This window comes from Ostrinia furnacalis, unplaced genomic scaffold, assembly GCF_004193835.3.
Source record: "Ostrinia furnacalis isolate ACB-3 unplaced genomic scaffold, ASM419383v2 OfSCF3352, whole genome shotgun sequence".
Lineage (NCBI taxonomy): Eukaryota > Metazoa > Arthropoda > Insecta > Lepidoptera > Crambidae > Ostrinia > Ostrinia furnacalis.
This window is the reverse complement of record NW_021133591.1, coordinates 24,474-51,902: the sequence shown is the minus strand read 5'-3', so window position 1 is coordinate 51,902 and position 27,429 is coordinate 24,474. Positions and strand designations below refer to the sequence as shown.

Below are 27,429 nucleotides of genomic sequence, written 5' to 3'. Positions count from 1 at the left end.
CTGGAATTCCAGAAGTTTTACAATACCAACATACGGCAAAGGGTATTTAATTTTTTTTAACACTCTTTATTATTTACGAAATGCCCACATAAATGTTATGTTTTTTTTTCTTAAATTAATTTGAGTTTTTATTCACCCTATTCAAGTTTTTCAGTACAAAAGCTAGAGTCTGACTGAGTACCTATGACAGTCTCTAGGAGCTAATTTTATCTCTATACCAATATGTATCACTTCGTTTAACAGCTACTAACTTACTTAAGCAGATGATAAAGTTTACTTTCGCATTTGTTCATGTTATAAGTGCATTACTTAATTGCCTCTGTAACGAGTTGTTTAAGTGAAAAGTTGGACTAATAATATTTAAACAGTCAATTTAACAGTCAAAGAGATAAGGACCTCAAGTTTTTTTATCAATGGATTTATTACTGTATCTAAATACAACTAACGAACAAGATTGCATTCTCTATTAGTCACAGATTTGCAATGTTATCATTGGCTACAAAATAATACTGTCCAATAGATTCTTAACCGCAAAAAAATACTTTAAATATGCATTACGTTATCTGCTATATTTTAATGGCAGGTATTGTATTTAACTTCCCACAAAACGATCCCTTCCTTCCAACTTTCCGCGAGAAAAAACAAGAGCTTTTGTGAGTGCCTGAAATCCTGACGTTGGAAAATTCCTTTTGCAAGAATTCCTGACGTTGCAAAACTCGAATTGTAAAAAAGAGAGAAACCCTTCAGCTGGTCTGAGTTCTGACCCTCGATAACACGAAACCGTTCAAACAAAAGCCTTTTATAACCCGTGAAATCCTTGAGTCAGTTCTTTTTGACCTTCCAAGTTCAAACATAAATTAGGCAATAGTGCAACCCAGACAAGAACCAATTTATCCATCAAGCGTCTGCTACTCCCAGCCGCATTGCCTAACCGTGTTACTGTCCAATTACGCTATTTATAACCAGTGCATAGATTGGCGTCTGGTTCAGTCAAGTGTCCCCCAATGCCTTTCAACCGGTTTTGACCTTATTCGTCCGAAGGAAAAAGCAACTACTTACCTGCCTATAACTATAACGAAGAAATACAGCACGGTAAACAATTAAGGGCCAAAGAAGGTTTAACCGTGCCCGCAATTGTAACTTAACGTGCCCAAAATCATATGACGTTAGCAGTAAAAAAACTCAATAAAAAACCCATAGATATTACTAACGAATGACGAACTTTACGAGATAAGGAAGAATACCTACCAAATGTTAATGAAGAAACTAAGGAAAATGACGCTGAAGTAACCAAAACAGAAGCAGTTCACAGAAAAGGGTCACTTATCACCGCACTAGATGTTTCTCAATGAAACGTAGCTACCAGTTTCACGCGGTCATCCCCTGATAAATCATAGTGCGGATTTTGCAGCGGGGTTATCGCTAGCTCGGGCTATCTGCTCGTAGTAAACTACGCAAGAAGGAGGTCGAACGATAACTCGTGTTGCTAAGCGATTTGGTTTAACGGGGTCATCGCATGATAGACTTATCGGAGGCCTGTCAAAAGGAGAGACGCCGAGGTAAGGGCAGGGTCATCGCGACATCTAAAATATCTCGTCGCCAATTTGATTACAAAATGTACATTTGTATTTTAAAGAGCGGCACGAATAACCTTTGGCATTTGACTATACTGATATCTTTGTGACGATTGTTCTTAGAATTTAAATTCCGCTTAATAGCCATCTTATCGTATGAAAATGATGAAACCGTGTATCCTTATGAAACGGCTAAAGCAGAAGGAAGGCCTTTTCAAATATGTTATGTAATTAAATTAACTAAACAAATGATTAATGCCTCATAAGAAAATATTTTCTTATCTGTTTACTAAACAAATCATTAATGCCTCGTAAGAAAATATTTTCTTATCTGTTAATTCGCGGAATAGTCAAATGAAAATTTACTAACACAGGAAGGAAAGCATTATAAACGAAGTTAAACACGATAAAAACATCAACATTGTATTAACATTCACCTAGCATCTTGCGTACGTCCGTGTTCTATTTTAGATTTCTCTTTCTATGATCTGAGATTTCCACCAAACAAAACTACTTAGATTTCAGTCTAGTCGTTGATATAAAGTATAACATCCTCCAAAATATTATTTTGGACCGACTTCAAAAAATATTGAATCTGAATAATATTGTCCTTTTTGAAAGCATCATGCACAGAACATCAATCCTCTCTCACTTTCCAGTGCATTTATAATCTGATGTTGATTTCTCTACAAGAGGTTGCATCTAGGTCAAATACCCTCGCGTAATCGATTTTTAAACATCACACCTCCCGTTTTTCTCGATTACGTGTTCGCGTGAACGTACGCGATCGTATACGCAAGTGCCCGTGACGTCACTGCGGCACTTGGCCAACAGGCGACGATAGTGAAAGCCAACAAGCAACCTACGGACACAACTGCTAACATCTACAATGTCAATGCCGTTTATTAAACCGTCTACTGTGTTTAATAACTAAACGAAAATATCCCAAGCTTAGACCCGCAGATGTTTGTAAGCCGTCAGGGATAGGTCATAATAGATTCGTGGAACATTGTAATTGAAAAGTAGCCAAAGATCACGATTAGAACGGCGGTTAAAAAATACTGTCTTATGTAACAATGTAGGCTCAAGACGAAGTGCCTTTTACAATAGAATTTGTGAGGTAAAAAAATTAATAGGATTAATAGGCAGTAAAGGTAACTCTTTTCAGAGCCTACTGCACTAGTTTCTACACGTGCAGTCTGTGGGCTGATTGTTCGCGTGTGTCGTATGGCGCTCTGCGCGTCCAATACAACAACGCGTTCAGGGTGCTGATGGGGTTGCCCAGATACTGCAGCGCATCGGGCATGTTTGCAGAGGCGCGAGTAGATTGTTTTTACGCGACCATGCGGAAGAGGTGCGCCTCCCTGGTGCGCAGGGTTCGGGGCAGCCCCAACAGCATCCTGTCTATGATAGCGAGTAGACTGGACTGCCGTTATATTAATTACTGCTGCACTACATCCGCAGGAGTTGTGCAAAAAAAATAATATTAATGGATAGTTTAGATGTTCCAATTATTACTAACATAGGTTAAGTCCTTTATAACTAACAAATAATGAGTCATGTTACTTGAATAAATAAATTATATTATTATTATTATTAATTTATATTCTGAGTAACGCTTTTGCTAAATAAATTACGGAAAACACTTGATGATGAAGAGAGATTTTTTCAAGACCATTGGATTCCATAAAATTCTTCAAATGCGTCATGAAAGTTTGAAATTCACATTTTCACAATACAACGGAAGCGTTCTTTATCAACGTCTGTGTAAACAAATTTGTGAAATCCGCTGTACGTGGTAGCTCTTTACCAAGAAACTGCACGTTGATGTTTCAATAATTTTCGCAGCACGTGTACAAGGAGTTAGAATGCGCTTGATGTATATTTAGATTGGTCACGATACTTATTAGATTAAACGTGTTCCGTGTTAGGAGACACCTAGGCTCATGCCAAGTGTCTACTACACCGTGTGGCTTATGTAAAATGTTTGTTTTCACATCTGTGTGCTGCTTACCATGAGTTTACGTTAGGTGTGCTCGTTAGCGACTGCGTAAAAAAATGACATTAAATGTATGACATATTGTGCAGCGGCCCTAGCGGCTACTTTCAAGAAATAAAATCTTCATAGATTTTTTTGACGTACTCGCTAGCGAGCACACCTAACCTAACGTAAACTCATGGTAAGCACACTGGTATCCATTCGTTTGAATGTTGTGCCTGAAGCTTAGCATCTACATTACTCGGATTGTTTTATTCAATTTTGGCTCCTACATCCACAATATCATTATCTAGCATAGTAGTTACATCACTAATTATTATGAATGGAGAAGCAAAATAGCAAAAATCATTAGACAGTGAGCTTATTTGGAAATTTTAGAAAACATGACTGAAATTGGAGTTGCGTGTTTTATACATTTGATCGGATAACGTAATTGGCTGTAACTCAGAACACAAAATAATCTAATGCCAAATCTCACAACATGGGACTTATTTTCGTCGAAATGTAATCTATTTAAGGTCGTTTGACGTAAGTGGTGGATTTATCATATTCCTGAACTATTCTGGTCTTTTACTCCGTTGGACAGCATTAAATTTATTTTAATACATATTTTTTACCTGCAATTCAGCTGTAAGGATGATAAGTGCGCCGTCGAAGTTTGTTTTATGACCATAATTATTGTCAGCTTTCTCTTCATAATAAGTAATTCTTTACTGGAACTGGTCGCAGCCTGTTATTATCATCCAGTTTTGGAAGTGCAATTCAGGTTTTACAGTTATTGACTGTCTACTGTTGAAAAATATTTCTTTATGCTTGAAGCTCAGTTCATACAGTCAACATGAAAGTTATTAAAAACATGGAAGAACAAACAAATTATCAGAATTTGAAAAACTTATTTACAATTTTGGCGTCTTTTTGCCGCAAAATCTATTTTCAATTGTAATTTCTATCCAGATTTAAAAACTGAAAAGTTAGATGCTTCTCTTCTCATCATCCTTCACTTTGGGACTTTAAAATGGGGATCGAAATTGAACGTCTAAAACACAGTTTAATGTTATCTTAAATTCAAGGCGTAATCTCGGAAAGATTTAGCGTAGAAATAAATCCTTAAAGATAAAAAGTCAATGTCCCACGGATTACGTGCGCTTGATAACACTTCGAATGTGATTTAGGCGTTGCAGCCGATCAAATATTTATTTACGTTGAAGATATAAGTATTTTGTGCCACCAATTTAATTTTTGTAAATGCAGAGTCTTACTGGCTATTGGATCTCGTATATTAAAGAGTTCAGGTTTGTTTTCGACACGAAAAGAAGAAGAGTTCAGTGGAGACACCCAAGAATACTTAGTTGGTAAAATAATTAATGACTATTTGTTATCTTTAATAACCAACAAATTAGATTGAATGCAGTTTTACTTTAGACTTCAGTCAGTATTGATTTATTCTAAGACATTAATGACATGGAATACTTTGTTATGTGACACCATCATGTATTCAAGTACAGCGACGATTAAATAACATTGATATTAACACGTACCATGAACAATTCTGTTCACTCCTACATCGCTGTTAAACCAACACTTGGTTGAAGTCGCACGTATTGGTGTCAAGCACCCATTGTGATTTGTGGCGAAGATGCACTATTTATTGGAAGCGCTATCGATCGGTTATAAACTGCTGAATCTAGCTATAGCATGGCTGACATGGCCTGCGGAATATCTAGGTCAAATGTAGATGCTTTGTCCGGAAGCAATTTACTTCGATTGAATACTCTAGAATCTATTTGTAGCCAAAGCAAAGTAAAATCTGTAGAATTTTGGGAAAGTAGTTCCTGTTCCTGTATGCATTTGTGAATATTTTTTGATATAAGAATAGTAAATGACGACAGCTTTACTCTGATATTGTTCCAGAGAAGTGTGTCAGTCAATTAGGCCACAAAAATGGCTACTCAATCTTTTTTTTCATCAATCCAAAATTATGGACAATATTTACCTACTCCTGAACTCCCCACGTGTTAACGTTTGTATCGCTAATCTTAATTTTAGATATCCATAGCCTTGAGCGAACTGTAAATAGAAACACTCGCAACCCGTGAGGGAACTTCGATGAGTTTAAAGTCCTATTATGATCCTGAACTGCCTTGTAACTGAGGTGTGTAGATAACGCGTTTATTACTTACATAAGATTATTACGTGTGTTATATTTATAGATTGTTTGTTTCCATAACAACACCGATAACGTCTACAAGGCTGTCTGAAAGTTCTGCCTCATCATTAACATTAGAGTCGATTAACTTGAATACATGTCATCTTTTTCTTTAGTTGTTGACTGTGATGAGGCGTAATTGACATTGATTGAGACGTGTCTCGCTTCAGAAATGCTATTTTATTTTTGCCAAACATGGTCTCCTTTTATCCTTATGCCGTCCAGCTAAGTCTTACAACAAGCCGTGTTGAAAAATTACCGAAACTCAAACATGCCGCAATGAGGTGCCCTTTCTCGACCCTTGCCATCGATTGTTTACACCATTATCTGAAATCGTGCGACGAAAGGGCAGGCGAAGGATATTTTCGGAGCCGCCTAGCGACGGGGACACCAGACTGACTATATAATTATGTTTACATGGTTAGTAAAAAGGGTTGTTCAGGGTCGCTGATTTTTGCCAGCAGTCTTATACAGTATCAGAACGTTTTTTAATTTATTACCAACTCGCTATTGTAATCGTAAAATTCTTGTTATGGGTACAATTTTATTCTGAAGTCACCTTCTTGCATGCATGACTTCCGTGCATGACGTGTCGGAAACGATTTTATCTATTTTTAAACTTGTGGACATTTTCACTTTTGTCATTTTTCATTCTCTTTAACTGCTTGACATTTCCAAAAGCGCGCACAATTTCCCTCATTGTTTGTAGAGCGTCCCTCATTCTTAAAACGAGCTCTATCTAGACATCCATATCACCTATAGCGACTCTCTGGAAAGTTCCACACCTCATACGTTCCTATACCTATCTACATTGGCTATGTACCTATCTGGAAGCTTCCACATTGTGGCCGAAGAGCGTCCCAACCAACCGCTTTGCTCGTCTCGGCGGGTGGGGTAGGCAGGGTAAGGTCAAGGTAGCCCTTGGGACGCATGCGCAGTGCACAGGGCACTTCTGCAATTTTAGGGACAGTGCTCACGATTGATGCTGATGCGAATGTATACTTTGCAGTACCGACGTGCGATAAAACCTCCTTACCATACTTATACAACAGGAAATTAATAGGTGCTAATAGCTTCGACTTGAGCTTGCTATTGCTTGCTCCATGTCCGTTTTCAGATGCTCGGAAATTTCGGAATGGTACCCACGTGGGCGCGTCCGTTATCGCTGTTGTGTGCCTACCCTTATTAGGGATATGCACTGCCTCGTCTCTGGAATATTCCGAAGCGCCGAATGCCTTATACTCGTGAAATGTATTGTTTTTGTTGTAGCCCCTCGACTAACCCGAAGACACAAATCTGTTTTCAATGCGAGGCCGTGAAATTTTCGCGGTCTTAAGTTTATCACAAAATCTACCGCGTAAAAATATGTGGCCACCTACTAAAAATAGGCTCAATGTGTTTCAACTTACTGATATAAATTAAAAGTAGAAGATAACTGTCCTATCGTGAAACATTTGGTACACTCCCAGATTCCGAAGTAGAAGTTATTTATTTGCTCAATGGTGAAATAAATCGGACTTTTTTGCGTCCATCCTCATTGTGTGGCCTACTAAAAAAGAATAGACACTTCAAGGATGATATCACGGTTCATTGGCCAAATGATTTGATAAAAAACCTCGTTATTCAGCCACAAATATCTTGATGGTTGAAACCGGCCACACGGGTACTGTTCCGTCCGCATGCAGTTTTAACTTGTTCTTCAAGGCCACGTGTATTGTGTGTTATGTAACGCACGATTGTCGCGTCCTGTTGTAGAGTTATATAAAAACGCTGCCTCCTTTGGAAGTTTAGAACTTTTGATTCTGTCATCGACTAGTTTTAATGTTTGATCATATTCTGAACAACATCATCATCATCATCATCATTTCAGCCACAGGACGTCCACTGCTGAACATAGGCCTCCCCCAATGACTTCCACATCGCACGGTTGGTAGCGGCCTGCATCCAGCGCCTTCCTGCTACCTTTATCAGGTTGTCGGTCCACCTTGTGGGATATTCTAAACACCACGAGTTAAACTATATTAGGTTTCTTGGCGATTCTACAAAGTGATAAAGAAGAGGTTGCTTTTGCGATTGCTTTAATAAACCGGCCTAGTCTGAATTTCTGAAAGATGATTTCGACGACTGTCTCTAGCTTATTCTTTGCGCTAAAATAAAAATTCCACCCATACTGATTTAATCAAATATGGTAAACAAACTAAAATCCTTGACCCAGAATTTGAACTTCTGGCCTCGAGTATTCTAACGTGGTTAACGTTTAACCACCAAACCCCGAACACTAGGCGATTGATGTAAAACAGTACGTCATCAAAATAAACAGAGCTAATGGGTGTTTGCCAATTTCAGTTTATTTAAAACTGGTCGCGACATTATTGGACGTGGGCTGGCGTATAATCTAGAAATCAAAATAATAACACAGGAACTGCTTACGTCACATAGAGAGAGATTGGAGAAGATTAACCTTGATGTTATTCATCAACAGCCAAATGATATTGACATAATAAGAATTAAGTACAGGAAAAGATATGATAGAAATTCTAGATATGAAATTATAAAAAGTAAAGCACTAAATGATTTTAATTTCCTCAAATTCCTGTAATTAAAAAAATAATGACAACGAACAACAATGAATATAAATAAGTCTGAAACAATTTGATTTTGCTGATATTAATGTCGCAGGACTAAGTTGGATTATGTGGGATAAATGGTAATGTAATTCCAGTTCTACATTACAAACATCACGCTGGATGAAGTTACAAAACGATATATCGGTTTACGCATGACGTTAATTCCCATAACTACTATATTGCATTGCGTACAACCTTACATCAGTTTCTTAGAATCAAGAATAAAAGACCCAAGGACTACTCGAATGATTAAAAGCTTCATTACTGTCAGATATTGAACTAGACAAAATGAACCATAAACGTTCATTTGTAAGCTGCAGACAGTAGAAAAATTTAGTTATTTAATTTTTAGCGTTAAGAGTCGCATCTCAAACCTTAGGCAGTTCGATTTTTTCAAGTTATTTATAATTTTCAAAGTAGAAAAATTTGCTGTAAAACATCAAAAATCTTCCCTCGTACAAATCAAAAGCAGCAAATCACGGCAACCCGCTACGTGACAGACGGGGCGGGACATAGCTCACTCCCGGGCCCTAACAAACCTAGGCGCTAAGTGCATATAGCTGCCCGGTCGTATCGATCGGGACCTGCGCGGCTGCAATCGACGAGCCTCCTGTGACGCACTTACAAATACAGTCGACAGTCTACCCAGTTATCTCGCAAAATCGTACCTATCCCAACTGAATAAGATTCCCTAGATTCTCGTTGAAGTGATGACGTCTGTACACGTCATCATGCTGCGGGGAAGAGTGACGGGGATGGATTTATTGTATGCTCCACCGTTCCACGCTTGTGGTTGTAGCGTTTGTAGGATAGTAGCAGAATTACGACACTTTTGTGTACTATATTTTGGTAGTTTGTCGTTTGGGGTGAATATTTCGCCCTGTTCCAGTCTGAAATTTATGTTTATGGCTCCAATGATGATTTATGATGCTGAGTGGATGCCCTTTCGTAGACACACTTTAGTTTAATGTTATATGATTGTGTCCCTGAACAAACACATCTTAACTGGATTTGTCAAAATTTTACTTGGGAGGAGATTCAATTTCCTACTAACATTTAATTGATACTTGGTATCGCTAGTTAGTGTTACTAAGCTAATTTTATGGTTGACATAACCATCCTGATAGTGATAGCAAATAAGCAGATAACGTGCCTATTACATCTTTATCTTGATTGTATTTAGAGAGTATTGATACCAGATAAGAGGAACATATTTTATGGTGTTATGATATGAGCCATGAGTATGCCATGAGGCAACATGTTCTCATCCATGCAACTAGGCAAATCTATTAAATATACTATCTACGAAATAACAATACCAAGTTATCATGTTTTATTAAGTTATCATTTGACTACCAGTATACATAGCAACATTAGCAACACCAGTGTAAAGTTTAATAAACTCAACTACACATTTGGTGTTACCAAATCCTTCCGCTAAAAGTGACGCAAATGACGTCATGTTGGAAATTTCAAATTACTCAAACAATTACACCGTCCCCACGAAATCACCCCATGTCTGGCAACAAATTGATGTACAGTCAGTCAGTACATCCAGGCTTTACATATTAGCAAAATAGCCCCTATCAAAACCACATAGGGAGGTAGTAAGTATAGGAACCAGCTACCTGGAAATCAATCGGTGCTCGCGGGGGCCTGATCGATACCGGCCATAACTTCATTACATGCCTGTCTGGAAAATATGGCCGCCATGTCTGGACATGTACCTACCCGCAGATTGAGTTGTGCGGGGTCTGCGTTGTGATTTATACTGTTTGTTTACTGATGTCGCTTTTGACGATGAATTTTATGTAGACTTCAGACTTGACTGTTTATGTTGTAGTTACTTGTGAATATTTTAATGGTTCCTTCGATTACATAGTAGGTATAAATAACAGCTAAGGCGTCAGATTCTTAATGCATCTGCCTTTTAAAGCAAGATCGGACGATTTGCTCGACATATTATGTGTTTCACATGAAATGCAAATTAAAGGAGATGTAATTGCACACCGTTTAGCATCGTCTTTATTTAGTTGCAACACGTGTATAAAAATGGGATCAATTTCAAGGACTACTTAATTTAAAACTTTTATAAAAGCTATATTGCGATCTATAGATGTCTCCCTCCCTTTCTTGCTTCGCCTCTTCTATACTAACTCATAGCATTGTATAAACTGACTGGCATCTACTATGTAGCTCAAGTTATACGTCTATGTAGATGACATTGTTGTTTGCGAGGAAAACAAAAGCAAAAACTCTTATGGCGACCGGCGATCTTGCCATAATATAGCTCAAGTCAAGATTGATTGGGGTCAAATGAAGGATCAAACGTCTGGGTTTTTCACTACTTATATGAATACATGAAATGAAGCTTCAATATTTCTACGAGAAGGCTAAAATTCGTTGCGATTCTTAAGGTTTTCCAAAGGGTTTTAAAGGTATAGCCTAAAGCTGTAATGTCGTGTGACATTTATAATAAGGCCACAGCAAAGTACTCATTTAATATTTAACTTACCCTCAAGGCATAGCGTGACAGTTAACTAAGCATCGGCTTTCGACTTGCTAATGGCTTTCGCTGCCACTTTTCTTTAAACAAAGGAACTTAAGCACTTCTGAAGCCTTTCCGTATTTTTATGACTGCCTCTAACTTTCTGAATGGGTGCAATGAAACTCCCATGTTTATTAGCGATATATATTCATGTAATACAGCACCAGCCTTATTTAAAAATTTTAACCGATCATGTTTGGAGATTTTCTCATGTTTTATGATCGTATCCATGTTTTTATTAACAATACAATAATGGTTATTGTTACTTGAAGACTTATTTCTGAAACTTTGCTTTTTGTTTTTACTTCAATTGCATTATTAAAAGTTGTCGCACAGATGTTATTTCGAGTTTAATATTACTCTGGGATAAATCTTATCCTCAAGGTCTGGTGACAGAACGCAATAAAAGAAACCTCGTTTCGAAATGTTGGCCGTTTCTGTAAATGCTGGTATTCCTATAAATACATTTAAAAGTTGTTGTATTTTTAACTCAGACCTTCGGCAATTTAACGGACAGTCATTATTATTCTCTTCAGACGAAGATAAACTCGGATATTTTTATTTCTGGTTTCTTATTCTTTTCTTTGGAAAGTATTTCTGAGCTAAAAGTTTTAATATTATTCGTTACTCATTGATATTTTTGGATTAATTAAAATTTGAAAGGAAATAGAGCCTTTGTTTTTGTGATTACGAAATCGTTTGTTACGAGTTTACTATTCTAATCAGAATAATAATTTTCACGATTATGGAAGGTAGTCGAACTTCCATGCCATTTGGACCAAATCTAAACGTTGAAAAATACGGTGTTTCAGGAGTAATAAATTGCTGAAATTACGGCTGAATAGAAATTACTGAAATAGATTATAGTGTAGGTGTTTAGATTCTAGATTAGATTGTAACCGTGGGCAGGTAATCGAGCAAGCCAGACAGCGCGGGGCAATCGACGAGCGTTTTATTAATAGAAATGCATTTTCTATTGATTGCTTTGATGGCTGTTTCGATAAGACAACGTTGTTACGAGTGTATTATTCGTGTATTGATAAAATGGAGTGTATTATGTCATAGAATTGAATATTGATTATCCTAATGAATAGGTATAGCTAGGAGATTCCTATAGTTTTTTTTTATCAAAAATTCAATTCGCTTAAGTTATTCAAATTGTACACGTAAGATCTTAACAATGCGTGCGAATCAGTATTCCTAATTTTTAATCAGTTTAGGAAATCGAAAGACAAAATGAGTCATCCGCTCGTGGTTAATTTCTTTTCGAATGCATTCGTAAGTTGTGGTTTCGTTAGTAATTCTGATCGTACCTAGGTTACCTAGGAAACTAAACGAAATATTCCAACTACATTTGCAGAGTCCAAAAGTTCTGTCAAGAAAAGGAAGTATCTTCACAAAGACATACAGACTGCATAATTGTATGGGTAATGGGGCTAAGTGGAACGTGTTAAATGTTTATTATACTACCGTTGCGTAACTCGGGTCATTATCGCCACATGTCAACAAATACGTACCTACTTGTAAGGCGCGCGTGCTCAATCCTCAACTATTGCAACGCGCACTCGACTTGTCGACCGATTTTGAACTCTAACTTTGAAGTTTAAAGCACAAAGTCGGCTAGCTTATGTGCAACATAGTTTTAAACGTATGTACTGAATAGTTATCAATATTCAGCTCTACATCTGAGAGGATAGAACGATAATTAACTGGTAAAATCGTCACTCGGTCGACGCGTGCGCATGACTCATATTCTACCTATGACTAGGGCTGCCAAACATAGTAATTTGTATCAATTTATTTTATTTTACGTGATTTTCTTCTGTAATTGATTAATTTAGAAAATATGATCCTATTTTTACTTCATTTTATCCCTTCCTTGCGTTTATACTTCATTACTTAACATTTAAATTATTTGTAAAAGATTTCATTTTTCAAATAAAATTTCATATCTTTGAAATAATTAATTAGTTAAATCATCATATTCAAATTGCAATGAACATTATTGTACAATTTTTTGTAGTTATTTTAATTTTATCTCCAAGTAAACTATATCATAATGAACTATGAACTTTGGTTTAATCATTTAGGTAAAGTCGCATGACCATTGATTTATCTAATCGGTTCCAAAGACAATACAAATTATTAAACATTTACTTAATAACTAATTTATTTATCTATTTTCCCAGTCGTTTGTCAGAAGCAGATTTTTAAAATACTTCACACATTGTTATAATAATGAAAAAAAAAGCCATTAAAATTAAAAAAAAAACAAACAAAGAAATAAAGAAAATACAAAAAAACACAGTTTGCGATAATATCGTATATTATTATTTCATTGGTCCATAAAAACTCATGCATGCTTAGTTCACGGAAGTAACTATAAAAAAAACTCACAAAAAAGTCATTAAATGATTTTTAACATCGATTTAACCGAATGCTTATCATTTAGTTAGTAATAGGTCATCGACCCGGATTAAAAATAAATGCCTTGGACTCTTTAGACGCTCATGTCTATTTTCAAATGCGCAGTTTGTGGCGATTGTGACAGCTTATCGGATTTTGTAAATATTTACAATAATGTATTAGTAATTAAAGTTTCCTAATTGGACAAGATATTTTAAGAAAACATATTGTAACAAGAGATAGTGCCCTCTTTCTGGACTTTAGTTTGCGTTTGTTGACTCTTTAGTACTTACTCATGTATAATGTAAATGATAAACAAGTAAGTAGAAGTGAATAAAATAAGTAAGTAGTTACATTGATATTGCCTATCACTGACCTGTAATTATTCTAAAAATATTTCACTGCAGCCTGATACGAGTGCACGCTATCATTGTTTAAAAACCGTCGGGTCATAATAGTTAATGCTATCGTTTGTCTGTCTGTGTGCTGAACAAACTAGGGCAAGATAAAGGTCCAAAACCTCTAATGTTGTGTCTGTCTGTACTAGTTAAAATTCAAACGCATTTTGTATTATGAAATATAGCAGATAAACTACAGTTATTTGACAGAAATTAATTTCGTAAAGTAAAAAGACTAAGTTAGTCCTTCGAGCCGGATTTTTTATAAAATGATCCTCATTACTGCACTAGGAAAAATTTATCTTTTACACTATCCTACACACATCCCTATAGCCAGATTAGCATTATTTAGTCAACCACGCTGAACTGTCCTACCAAACTCAATGACAGGGGGGCGCTACCATCATTCAACTATATGGTTTCCAACATGGCAAAAATCGGAACCAGCGATCCGGTATTGACGGTGGCGCCCCGCTGTCAATGTCATGGATAGGACAGTTCAGTATTTTGGAACTATATGAATGTTGTAACCTAACATTATGCCGACGTTCTGTAATGTAGCAATATCTGACCGTTCTCTTCTTCCACAGCGAAAGCAGCATGTTCGTATCGAAGCGTCGCTTCATCCTGAAGACGTGCGGCACGACGACGCCGCTGCGCTGCGTGCGCGCGGTCCTGGCGCTAGCACGCGACGTGGCCGGGCACGAGCGCGTGCACAACGTGTTCTATTCGCGCCGGGAGTTCGCACGCCCTAAAGCTCAGTTGCAACCGCACGACAACTTTGATTCCGAGGTGGGTACTTGGGGACAGTGGGAAGGATTGATATTTTAAGTAGCTTCATCTTGACGAAGCTGCTGTGCGGTCCTGGCGTTAGCACGCGACGTGGCCGGGCACGAGCGCGTGCACAACGTGTTCTATTCGCGCCGGGAGTTCGCACGCCCTAAAGCTCAGTTGCAACCGCACGACAACTTTGATTCCGAGGTGGGTACTTGGGGATTCTGCTGGAAGGATTGATATTTTGAGTCGCTTCATCTTGACGAAGCTGCTGTGCGGTCCTGGCGTTAGCACACGACGTGGCCGGCCACGAGCGCGTGCATAATGTGTTCTACTCGCGCCGGGAGTTCGCACGCCCTAAAGCTCAGTTGCAACCGCACGACAACTTTGATTCCGAGGTGGGTACTTGGGGATTCTTTGGGAAGAAGGATTGATGTTTTAAGTAGCATCATCTTGACAAAGCTGCTGTGCGGTCCTGGCGTTAGCACGCGACGTGGCCGGGCACGAGCGCGTGCATAACGTGTTCTATTCGCGCCGGGAGTTCGCACGCCCTAAAGCTCAGTTGCAACCGCACGACAACTTTGATTCCGAGGTGGGTACTTTCTATCTATTCTATCTATAGTACTACAAAACAAAGAGATGCAGAGGATCTTCGTCACGGTTATTGGAAACTACTGCCCCTAAAAAAGTATTTCACTTAGCATAGAATATACACACCACACTTACACTACACCCACACTACACTCACACCACACCACACCTACACCACAGGCACAAAAAGAAGTGTAACTACTCTATTTTAGTATTTCTCTTTTTATTATTGTTTTTCCTTTTACTCGTATTTTCTAAGCCCCCGTGACCAATCTTCTCGATCAACACCTCAAGAGAAGTGGGGATGGCTGAAAACCAGCGCCGTCTAGGGCAAGTAGTCCTTGGCAGCACAAGCTGAGCCACCTCCAGTTGCTTCCACCTTTTTAATATAAGGTTTTTTTTTGTAATTCCTTTTTTGTAAAGCAAACAATAAACGATTTTTTATTTTTATTTATTTATTTACTTGGGGATTCCTTGGGAAGAAGGATTGGTATTTTAAGCCGCTTCATCCTGACGAAGCTGCTCCGCGATCCTGGCGTTAGCACGCGACGTGGCCGGGCACGAGCGCGTGCACAACGTGTTCTATTCGCGCCGGGAGTTCGCACGCCCTGAAGCTCAGTTGCAACCGCACGACAACTTTGATTCCGAGGTGGGTACAAGGAGATTCTTTAGAGAAAAGTAAATATTGAAATTTTTTGTACCTTCGTCCTTAAAACGTGGGGCACAAAGATGCCACTGCGATGCGCGCGCGCAGTGTTCACGCCCTAAGCAAAGGCATATCTGCAGCCGCAAGAAAACTTTGATTGCGTGGTTGATACAGGATATTTTGGGAAGGAATTGGTCTTCAGTCAGAACAAGTGGGAAAAGCCTATAATCACTGGCATCCAATAACCCTGTTACCCTTGATTCATAACAGTCACTTCCAGAATTCCAGATAAACGTGTAATGTGTGAATTATGCCCTGCCGACCGTTAGACGTACATCTTAGTTTTCCCTTGATCTCCAGTGTAAACTATCTCAGTAGATCCGGAACTATAGGTTATCACAGCCCTGATAAAAAATGGCAGCGCAGGAAAATAATTAAGCTTATCATAACACAAAATCTATCGCGCTACAATGTTATCCCATGCGTCACTCAGATAAAACTTGAGATTGTCTTGAAATTGGCCTGTCATGTGACCTGTATAGACGGTTCGAGAAAACCCCGCCTTGGGACAATCTGAAGTCGCGTTATCAGTTGAACCGAGGAGCTTGCATCAGCGGTGATTGGCTCACCGCGTGCTGGTGGTGTAACTAACCTTTATCTGCCAGTGCTCCACGTTGGTTATCTCCGGGAACGCTTGTATGCTCCAGTTTTTTGACATTTGAACTGACTTCCATTGCTTCCATTCGATCGGCAAAAATGTCAGTTTCTGTCCGGGAAAAAATACAGTTTACTGAATACTCGTAGTGTTGAACTGTTGACCAAATCAAGTGGTCCAACAGTTCCAACACCAAAGTTATTAAAAAGAACTGTTCACTGGTTTGCACCTTCCATTCTCGACGGTTGTTATAAGTTTTGGAAGATACATTGTTTAACAGTTTGAAATAAACCATACATTATTGGAGAATATTTCCTTAGTAAATGAATGTAGGTAGGTAATTGTTTTTAAGATAGTCTATTATTAAAGTAGTTAAAGAAACTAGATCCCATCAGTTTATTCTGTAAGATTTTCCTCAGTTATAACGATTAGGTAAGTCGTTTAACTGCAATGGGTTTTTGCCGGTGTAACTTTTATAAAATTATTCTAGCTTTAATTTGTCATAGGGAAGGAAAATGCTAAGATGTAGGTAGGTATGAAAAAGTCTTGTATTTAGGTACAGTAAATAAAGTTGTTTGCAACAACTATCAGCTTATTTGTAAAAGCCACAATCAATTGGTTGTTTTACCTAAATTATTACTCAGATTCTAGGAAGTCTTTGTGTCGGTTATCCATTCGGTTATCGCAGTACCACATGACATGTTCGTCAATATTCGTGATTGCAATTATTTGAACTCTACAATGTCGATGAGTTCGTTCAAATTGTTTGTTTTAATCGCATTTGATAATGGGATATGCCTACTGTTTGAATTTTGGTACTTAATTACATTTCAATAAGAAGATAACTCATAATACGTCAATGACTTCGATATTATAAAATTTTGACTCAAAATATTTTTGACAAAAAGATGCAAATTACTGCAGCATAACGAAACAGTGTTCTTCCAATCTTAGCAATTTTTGTCGCATCAAATGTGCCAGTCCATGAATGAGATGATCACGGTGACGTTGCCGTGACACGGCCGATGTGTCTCATTCCAGTCGGCTGTTATTTCGTCTTGAGTGACAAACGCACGCAAACTCTCGGAAATATGCACCGATTCGTTGATACCTTCTTCTGGGAATTGATGAAACTTGTTGTCGGATACGTATGTTTGTATAATATTTTTGAGAGATGTTTCCAAATATTCTCGTATTTCGTTTTTATAACATTTGAGAGTTTTTAAAACAAATGCTGGATAATGAGACGGGGTAGTTAGGGAAAGTTAAACAATTTGAACTGAATTCATAATTTTTGAAAGTACCTATGCAGTAAGAGAATCCAAATTTTATCTTAAAAAAACTAGGACGTACCGTGCTCTGTTAGACAAACACCCAAAGATTCCCACAATGACCCGTCCTGCGCTACCCGCATCCAGGTGTTTCCCTTGAACTTACTAGGTCATCGGTCCACCAAGTGTCCACATTTTACTTACGATTAGTTATAAGTTCTGTGCAGTGCACTGCAGGCTGACGGTGGAGTAAATATGTCCTTCCTTGTTCCAGGTGGAGCTCCTGGACTCCTACTTCGGCGACGGACGCGCGTACATTATGGGTCCTGAGAAGGACTGCTGGTACCTCTACACTTTATTGCCGCTTGAAGGTGAGACTAAAAACTTAAAAATTCCGTTTGAATTAAATATACTCTGATCTGCTTTGCACCATAACTAAAACTAAATAAATAATAATACTCACCTTAATATTTTCCCTACTGGTTATTGACTTGTCGCACATCACCACGATCTAAATTATTCCTACGTGAAATTAATTCTTCGCCTTCACTTCTTATTTTTTTTTAATCATGATGAATTTATTATTCAAACCTAAACTTTCAACTTTTAATTTTTGCGTCAAAGCACTATTGCCCTAACAAGAAAGGATGATGATTATTCCAAATACCAACTTTAATTTAAGTCAATAGCTAGCTAGATCCCATCTTTTTGTACCGGCTAGCATAATAATATGTAAGAAGACGACTATTTACAATAAGCTCTTCAGTTAGCTGTCTTCCTTCTTCTTCTGTGCCTATTTTCATCAGGACGGGACTATTCCCACCTCTCGTTCCCACCACTGCAACTCCTGTGTAGCCAGGATCTACAGCTTGACCGCCACAAAAACCCAACCAATGAAGGTCAAGTTTGTCCCGGGGGAAAGTTAAACTGTCATTGGACCCGCAACAAAATTAATCAGAAGAACATAGGAGGAGTTCGAAATTAAGGTTCGACTTCCCTCCATTGCAAAGCGGATGACAGGTGACAAACAAAGGTTTAAAAACCTTTAAGAAAAAGATTATGCACCACGGTATGCTATGCTATTTTCATCAGGAGTCGGCCAGCTTCAGTCAGTTTTGTAACAAAGAAATAACCTAAAATCCTTCACAGGTACAGTAGACGCGCTAGAAAAGGAACAGATCCAGGTGAACTGCTGCGAGTCGTCGGAGCCGGACCAGACCATCGAGATCCTGATGTCGGACCTGGATCCCGCCGTCATGGATATCTTCTCGAGGGCCAGCTCCGCCACAGCTGCCGAAGCTACTAAAGTAAGGCAACTTGAACTTTCTACGATATCTAGCCGCCATTGTAGGTAGACAGCACATCAGACTATGCATTTTTGTTGCAAACTCGCTCCTTTTACAACTACATAGACCTCAGTGTTTATATTGGCGTGCTGTCGTCTGTACAAACACATAACCTCACATCAAGCTTAGCTTGAAAGGCATGGCATCTTATGCAGTTATAATAATGTGCTAAAAATTTATTTTCTGATGTACTGTCGACGATATTACGTGCGAATAATATTTCAGATTATATTCTTAGCCTATGTCATTCTTTGGAAGTATTTTAGGCGACTTGCGTGTACGTGCATTTAAACGAGTATACACCGTAAATCAAATTATAACTTTGTTGTTCTTGTGACCTAGATGTATATTTCAAAAAGGGTTTTGAGCATCCTATGGATTAGGGTTCTTATTCTTATCTAAAACTACTTCCATACTCGCCTACCATTTGTGTATTTCAATGCACGATGTTGTAACTATAATACTGATTCCATTGTTTATTTGTTGCAGGCGTCAGGCATTGACAAAATCATTCCAGGGATGGTGATAGACGACTTCCTGTTCGACCCGTGCGGGTATTCCATGAACGGAGTCGCCAAAGACGTGAGTATCTTCACTGTTCTATTTCCCATAGACTAAGAAGGAAGTATTGCCTATCAATTGTCTATGATACTTTATTTTCCATAGATAAAAGATAGCGTAAATCTTGTCTTATGATACTTTTTTGTCTAGGAGCTGCTAAGTAACATTCTGCTTTCCCTAGACAAGTTACAAAACGCTTTAGTTGTAAAAAGAAATTATTACTGACGGGATTGCTACCATGTATCTACCTTAATTTTGAGTTTCCGATATTTCGGCACTGTGGCAAGCTTTAGTTGTAATTCCGAAATCGCTTCGATCCAGCGTAACTTCGCTTCTAGAAGCGATTTCGAAATTAAAACGGTAACGTTTTGTAACTTGTCTAGGGGTCTTGGTCCATTTGACAGTAAGAAACCTTGGACCTGTTAATCATTAAGATGACAAGTACCTATACTTAATTCCGCAACCCATTATTGGCATTAGACCCTGATCCAATTCAATGACACACTAACCCGTTTGATAGACCACAAGACAAACGCATTTATCTGTGTAGATAACCTTTATTAGTGTTCCCAAATAATTACTGAAGGTTCACACCTAGATTTCGTCAAATAATTCGTGACACCCAAAGTTCGCAACACGTCTTTGTTACAATAGGCTGGATGACAAAATTTCAATAATTTGTCCGTCAGACAAATAATTAGAAAATATTAGACTCATATTTTTTATTTTATTTAATAATTAAATAATAACAGTGCTACATCGAGTTGAAATAGCGCGTTACATCACGCTTGAGTAGAATTCTTACTCAAAAGTGACGTCGCCCGACATTTTAACTCAATATAATCTGTAATTATTCGATTATGAAAAAAATTAAAAAATGTGAGTCTAATATTTTCAGACTAAATAGAATTTCGATTTCATTAGCCAGTCATCATCCCTATTGGAATAAGTTTTTGTTGTCAACTTTTTTGGCCACTTTGCGTGTCGCTCACTGTACATAGTTTAATTTATTAGTTAATAATTTTATTGTTATTTATTTAACGCTGCCAGGGAGACAAGGATATTCCATCAGTAAGTTTCAACTATAGTTAAATACTGCTTATCTGAGCTGTTTCACAGCTGTGTATTTATAATTCACAATTTCATTCGAGAGATTTGAAACTGTGTGTTTAGGGCCACTGTTTCTCTTGTTTTGATGTCGAAAAAGGTCAAGAAAAAATAACTGAAAAATAAGGAAACAATTTAAAACAAATCGCTGTAAGAGCTCTGTCATGTACTGTGATTTAGGTATGAGAAAACGATTTTCCTCGTTACATAAAATACCTAATCTTTCTCGGTCAAGTCCACACAGATTGTTCATTTGCAATTATGCACGTCGGGAGAGCGATTATCGTAACAATTTGATATGTACCTACACTAGACGCGTTTATGTAAGCAATTGACAAAGTTTTCCTCATGTTAGATAGCGCTAATTGCAGATGATCTCGTATGCAAATATTGTTTACTAGTAATTGATTTAATTGATGAATATGGATTATGTAATTATGTAGTGTTTACACAAGTCATTAGCAAGGATTTGTTATGTGACTAAGATTTATTATGAAATAAATAGGAATCTTTCCACTGTTCAATATCCTCTAAGAAATTACGGTCGATAAAAATCAACAATGAGGAAGTGGCGCCATTGGCGTATGATAGGGCCATTTATTTCTCCTACTCCTACCGTTTCTGCGCTCACCAATTGGCGCCACTGTCTCAGCCACAAGCAAGTGACAGGACAAGTGACAAGGCCCCGTCACTTGCTATAGTTCCAAAATACTGACAGTGGGGCGCCACCGTCAATACCGAATCGCTGGTTCCGATTTTTGCCATGTTGGAAACCATATAGTTGAACGATGGTAGCGCCCCCCTGTCATTGAGTTTGGTGGGACAGTTCAGCGTGGGTCATCTATCTATCTATAGTGTAGTGGCTAAGACAGTGGCGGCAACTAGTGAGCGCTGAGTCGTTAGGAGAGGACTATCGCATGCGCTCACCAAGATGGCGCCACTGTAGAGTAAAGTTCTATCACTCGCCAGTGGTGTCACCTTTTAAGTGTAAAAACGATAGCTCTTATTAAAGCCCGGTTTAAAGGTTAAGCGGAGCAGAGAAGTGTGTTGAATAACCAATCAGCTTTCATTATTTCCACTTCTCGTCTCCGCACCGTCCAACTCCACTCCGCGCCGTGTTCAAATTCTATAGAAAACTTTGGCCGCCCGACATTTCTCCGCTACGCCTTGATGTATACCGGGTCTAAGGGCTATATTTCACCGGGACACCATGGCGGCGCAACCAGTCGCCGCTACCAACAAAATGTATACAGCTTTGTGCAACCAAACGGACACCAGGTAACTCTCGATAGAGCTGTATACATTTTGTTGGTAGCCGGCGACTGGTTGCGCCGCCATGATGTCCCGGTGAAATATAGCATTAAGAGTGCCTTTATTTCATTTGTAACTGTGACTAACGTGTCTCCTTTGCCGCAGGGGTGCTACATGACGATCCACATTACGCCAGAGCGCGCATGTTCGTACGTGTCGTTTGAATCCAACGTGCCAGCTGCTAGTTATGACGACCTCATCAAGAGAGTGTTGGACGCCTTCCGCCCTGCCAAGTTCGTGCTCACGGTCTTCGCGTCGCCGGTAAGATGTCTTACTTACTTGGTTAAACTATCGTTTATATTACCCCCATCATTTCGGGTAATGGCAGTCCTTTAGAAGCAAGCTTTCAAGGAGGACGTAGCAAGAGGAGCAGACCATTGTAAAAGGCTGCACTGGAATAGCGTCAAAAAATTAAAGATCTGAGGTTATACAGGTGGACTCTTCCATCTCAAAGGTTTAGAATTTGGATTCGATTTCAGTCTTTTTTAGTTAGAATATCACAGATTTTAGAGTTTAAAAGACAAGACCAATAGATTGACTAAAGTACATGATTCCGTATTTCACAACACGAAATACGCTACACTATCTTATTAATTGAACCATGTCAGACTTTGGTGACCAGATTTTTGCCTTTCTTATCAATAATTGCCTCATACATGATAGTGTTCGAGTCTCTTTTTTTTATACAACGAGGAAGCTCTTGGCCTGTATCTCACCTGATAATGTTTTATTTTGTAATATTTTTCTAAATCAGAAACCTTCAACACAGCCTACATCTCAATTTCCCTTATTTTTTGTTGGAATCAAGACATTTGTGCTATCGGTTTGCTCTTACTATCAGAGCTAGTGGGTTACTCAGAGCTAGTGGGTTAATCAAGACATTGTTACAATCAAGACATTTTTTTTTCGTTGATGTGCTATCGGTTTGCTCTTACTATCAGAGCTAGTGGGTTACTCAGAGCTAGTGGGTTAATCAAGACATTAAACCAACGCTTCTTCCAACAGGACTCGCCCGGCGCAGACACGCCTCGCCAACTAAAAAAGATATCCTCGCTATTCGCGTTCGAGCAGAAGGACGCGCAATTCGTGCGTTTCGCGGGCTACGCGCTGCACTACGCGCTGTACTGCAAGTTCCCGAGCTGAGGCCGCGCGCGCCCGCCGCGCCCCGCCCCGCCCCGCCGCGCCCCGCGCCGCGCGCTCGCCGCCATCCTGCAGGCGACACACACACACACACACACACACACATACTAAGACTTTCGTATACCTAGGGAAGTGATAGCGTCCACCTCTGGGTTGACTACACCTGACTATTGTAGCGTCCACCATCTAGGTCGACTGGTGTTCTAAAACCAGTCCACATCTGTTGACTACATCTGACTATTGTTATATCTGCGGGAAGAGCGTCCGCGCAGGGCGCCGCCACGTCTCAATATACAATTAGCGAACTTACATTGACTTTTATTTTTTGAACCCTAGTGAATAATGACATCCCTAGTGAATGATGGTAGTATAGCGTTTGCGCGCAACAGAGGCCTAGAATGCACGCCACGCTAAGCGATTATCACGCTATTTTATCGGTGCAGTCCTGTTGTCCCCCCTGGCTAGGGGAGACAACAGGACTAGATTATTTTATCGACTTTACCCATACATTTTGACGTCAATAAAAGTATATCATGGCGCGCATCCTTGACCGGCATAGCAGGTTCCTAACTCGGCAAACTTAATAAGACTTTCATAACCTGGCGACTTCGGAAGTGACAGCGTCTGGGTCGATGCTAGATCTACACCTTGACTATTGTAGCGTCCACCGTCTAGGTTGACTACACCTGACTATTGTAGCGTCCACCATCTAGGTTGACTACATCTGACTATTGTTATATCTGCGGGAAGAGCGTCCGCGCAGGGCGCCGCCACGTCTCAATATACAATTAGCGAACTTACACTGACTTTTATTTTATTACCCTTATGCATTCCAAAGTTGCGAGGAGCAGACCAGTGTATTTACAAGCAGCCGGGCTAAGATGTAGTTATAGAGCGCTCGCGACACACACACACACATACTAAGACTTTCGTATACTAGTGACAGCGTCTGGGTCGATGCTAGATCTACATCTTGTCTTGACTACATATTGTTATATCTCCATCTAGGTTGACTACACCTGACTATTGTTATATCTGCGGGAAGAGCGTCCGCGCCCGCGACGCGCAGGGCGCTGCCACGTCTCAATATACAATTAGCGAACTTACATTGACTTTTATTTTTTGAACCTTGTGCCAGTATTCGTGAACTTATACTGAGACTCATTTTAACCTAGCGACTTTGGAAGCGATAGCGTACATTACATTCCATCTAGGTTGGCAATTATTGTTATATCTGCAGGAAAAGAGCGTCCGCGTCCCGCGCTCGCCGCCATCCTGCAGGCGACTCACACACACACACACACACATACTAAGACTTTTGTATACCTAGGGGAAGTGATAGCGTCCACCGTCTAGGTCGACTGGTGTTCTAAAACCAGTCCACATCTGTTGACTACACCTTAACTATTGTAGCGTCCACCACCTTGGTTGACTACACCTGACTATTGTTATATCTGCGGGAAGAGCGTCCGCGCCCGCGCCGCGCAGGGCGCCGCCACGTCTCAATATACAATTAGCGAACTTACACCGACTTTTATTTTATTACCCTTATGCATTCCAAAGTTGCGAGGAGCAGACCAGTGTATTTACAAGCAGCCGGGCTAAGATGTAGTTATAGAGCGCTCGCGCCGCGCGCTCGCCGCCATCCTGCAGGCCACACACTGACACACACACACACATACTAAGACTTTCGTATACTAGTGACAGCGACTGGGTCGATGCTAGATCTACATCTTGTCTTGACTACATATTGTTATATCTCCATCTAGGTTGACTACACCTGACTATTGTTATATCTGCGGGAAGAGCGTCCGCGCAGGGCGCCGCCACGTCTCAATATACAATTAGCGAACTTACACCGACTTTTATTTCAATAACCCCAAAATTGAACAGAGGAATATGGACTCGATTTCTAGTATATTTTAGGTAGATAGTTTGGTAGAAAAGTATCCGCGTCCCGCGCTCGTCGCCATCCTGCAGGCGACACCCACCACATACACTTACTAAGACTTTCGTATACCTAGGGAAGTGATAGCGTCCACCGTCTAGGTCGACTGGTGTTCTAAAACCAGTCCACATCTGTTGACTACACCTTAACTATTGTAGCGTCCACCACCTTGGTTGACTACATCTGACTATTGTTATATCTGCGGGAAGAGCGTCCGCGCAGGGCGCCGCCACGTCTCAATATACAATTAGCGAACTTATAACGACTTTTATTTTATTACCCTTATGCATTCCAAAGTTGCGAGGAGCAGACCAGTGTATTTACAAGCAGCCGGGCTAAGATGTAGTTATAGAGCGCTCGCGCCGCGCGCTCGCCGCCATCCTGCAGGCGACACACACACACACACACATACTAAGACTTTCGTATACTAGTGACAGCGTCTGGGTCGATGCTAGATCTACATCTTGTCTTGACTACATATTGTTATATCTCCATCTAGGTTGACTACATCTAGGTTGATTACATCTGACTCTGCGGGAAGAGCGTCCGCGCCCGCGACGCGCAGGGCGCCGCCACGTCTCAATATACAATTAGCAAACTTATACAAGACTTTTATTTTATTAACCTTTTACCAAAAGAAAGATATTCAGCAATAACCATTTTAACCTAGCTACCTTGGAAATGATAGCGTACATATAGGTTGGCAACTATTATTATATCTGCAGGAAAAGAACGTCCGCGTCCCGCGCTCGCCGCCATCCTGCAGGCGACACACACACACACACACATACTAAGACTTTCATATACTAGCGACTTCGGAAGTGACAGCGTCTGGGTTGACTACTGTTAAAATCAGTCGATGCTAGATCTACACCTTGACTATTGTTATATCTGCGGGAAGAGCGTCCGCGCAGGGCGCCGCCACGTCTCAATATACAATTAGCGAACTTACACCGACTTTTATTTTATTAACCTTGTGCCAGTATTCGTGAACTTATACTGAGACTCATTTTAACCTAGCGACTTTGGAAGCGATAGCGTACATTCCATCTAGGTTGGCAATTATTGTTATATCTGCAGGAAAATAGCGCCCGTGTCCCGCGCTCGCCGCCATCCTGCAGGCGACACACACACACACACACACACACACATACTAAGACTTTCGTATACCTAGGGAAGTGATAGCGTCCACCTCTGGGTTGACTACACCTGACTATTGTAGCGTCCACCATCTAGGTCGACTGGTGTTCTAAAACCAGTCCACATCTGTTGACTACATCTGACTATTGTTATATCTGCGGGAAGAGCGTCCGCGCAGGGCGCCGCCACGTCTCAATATACAATTAGCGAACTTATACCGACTTTTATTTCATTTACCCCAAAGTTGAAGGAGCAGACCAGTGTCTTTAAAATGCAGCCGGGCTAAGATGTAGTTATAGGTGCATTCGTTCCTTTCAAAAGAGGAATATGAACTTTATTTCTAGTCTATTTTGGGTTCTGGTAGAAGAGCGCCCGCGCCGCGCGCTCGCCGCCATCCTGCAGGCGACACACACACACACATACTAAGACTTTCATACACTAGCGACTTCGGAAGTGACAGCGTCTGGGTTGACTACTGTTAAAATCAGTCGATGCTAGATCTACACCTTGACTATTGTTATATCTGCGGGAAGAGCGTCCGCGCAGGGCGCCGCCACGTCACAATATACAATTAGCGAACTTATACCGATTTTTATTTTATTACCCTTATGCACCATAAAGTTGGGAGGAGCATTCTCTCATTCACTCATTTTAACCTAGCTACCTTGAAAGTGATAGCGTATATTCCATATAGGTTGGCAATTATTGTTATATCTGCAGGAAAAGAGCGCCCGTGTCCCGCGCTCGCCGCCATCCTGCAGGCGACACACACACACACACACATTCTAAGACTTTCATATACTAGCGACTTCGGAAGTGACAGGAAGTGATAGCGTCCACCTCTGGGTTGACTACACCTTGACCATTGTAGCGTCCACCATCTTGGTTGACTACATCTGACTATTGTTATATCTGCGGGAAGAGCGTCCGCGCAGGGCGCCGCCACGTCTCAATATTACAATTAGCGAACTTATAACGACTTTTATTTTATTAACCCTATGTCACTTCGTGGATTAAAAAGAAAGATTCAGCAATAACATAATACCTAGTGAACTTACTGAGACTCATTTTAACCTAGCGACTTTGGAAGCGATAGCGTACATTCCATGTAGGTTAGCGATGTTATATCTGCAGGAAAAGAGCGTCCGCGTCCCGCGCTCGCCGCCATCCTGCAGGCGACA

At 39.9% G+C, this 27,429-nt stretch overlaps 1 protein-coding gene and 1 long non-coding RNA gene across 7 annotated transcripts in view; one reads left to right on the top strand and one right to left on the bottom strand.

The window, feature by feature from the left end:
* Positions 1–25,016, top strand: part of SamDC (S-adenosylmethionine decarboxylase) — a 26,940-nt gene extending 1,924 nt beyond the window's left edge. The window contains exons 3-9 of one of the 6 annotated variants that reach the window (XR_003656329.1): positions 14,349–14,550; positions 17,970–18,066; positions 18,845–19,002; positions 19,531–19,623; positions 22,126–22,281; positions 23,026–23,350; positions 24,930–25,016. Coding sequence is in view for 1 of the 6 variants with exons in the window: in XM_028311578.1 (XP_028167379.1) it covers positions 14,349–14,550; positions 17,970–18,066; positions 18,845–19,002; positions 19,531–19,623; positions 22,126–22,281; positions 23,026–23,163 (844 nt within the window). In the remaining 5 variants the exon portion in view is untranslated. Of the gene's footprint in view, positions 1–14,348; positions 14,551–17,969; positions 18,067–18,844; positions 19,003–19,530; positions 19,624–22,125; positions 22,282–23,025; positions 23,470–23,835; positions 23,961–24,168; positions 24,267–24,516; positions 24,686–24,929 lie in introns of those variants that run through there. The other 5 variants (XR_003656326.1, XR_003656325.1, XR_003656328.1 and 2 more) reach the window with 5 other exon arrangements.
* LOC114357793 (uncharacterized) lies at positions 24,155–27,429 on the bottom strand. Its single transcript, XR_003656330.1, has 2 exons — positions 26,755–27,429; positions 24,155–25,571 (listed from the first exon to the last, which is right to left on the bottom strand). It is a non-coding gene; the product is annotated as an uncharacterized LOC114357793 (long non-coding RNA).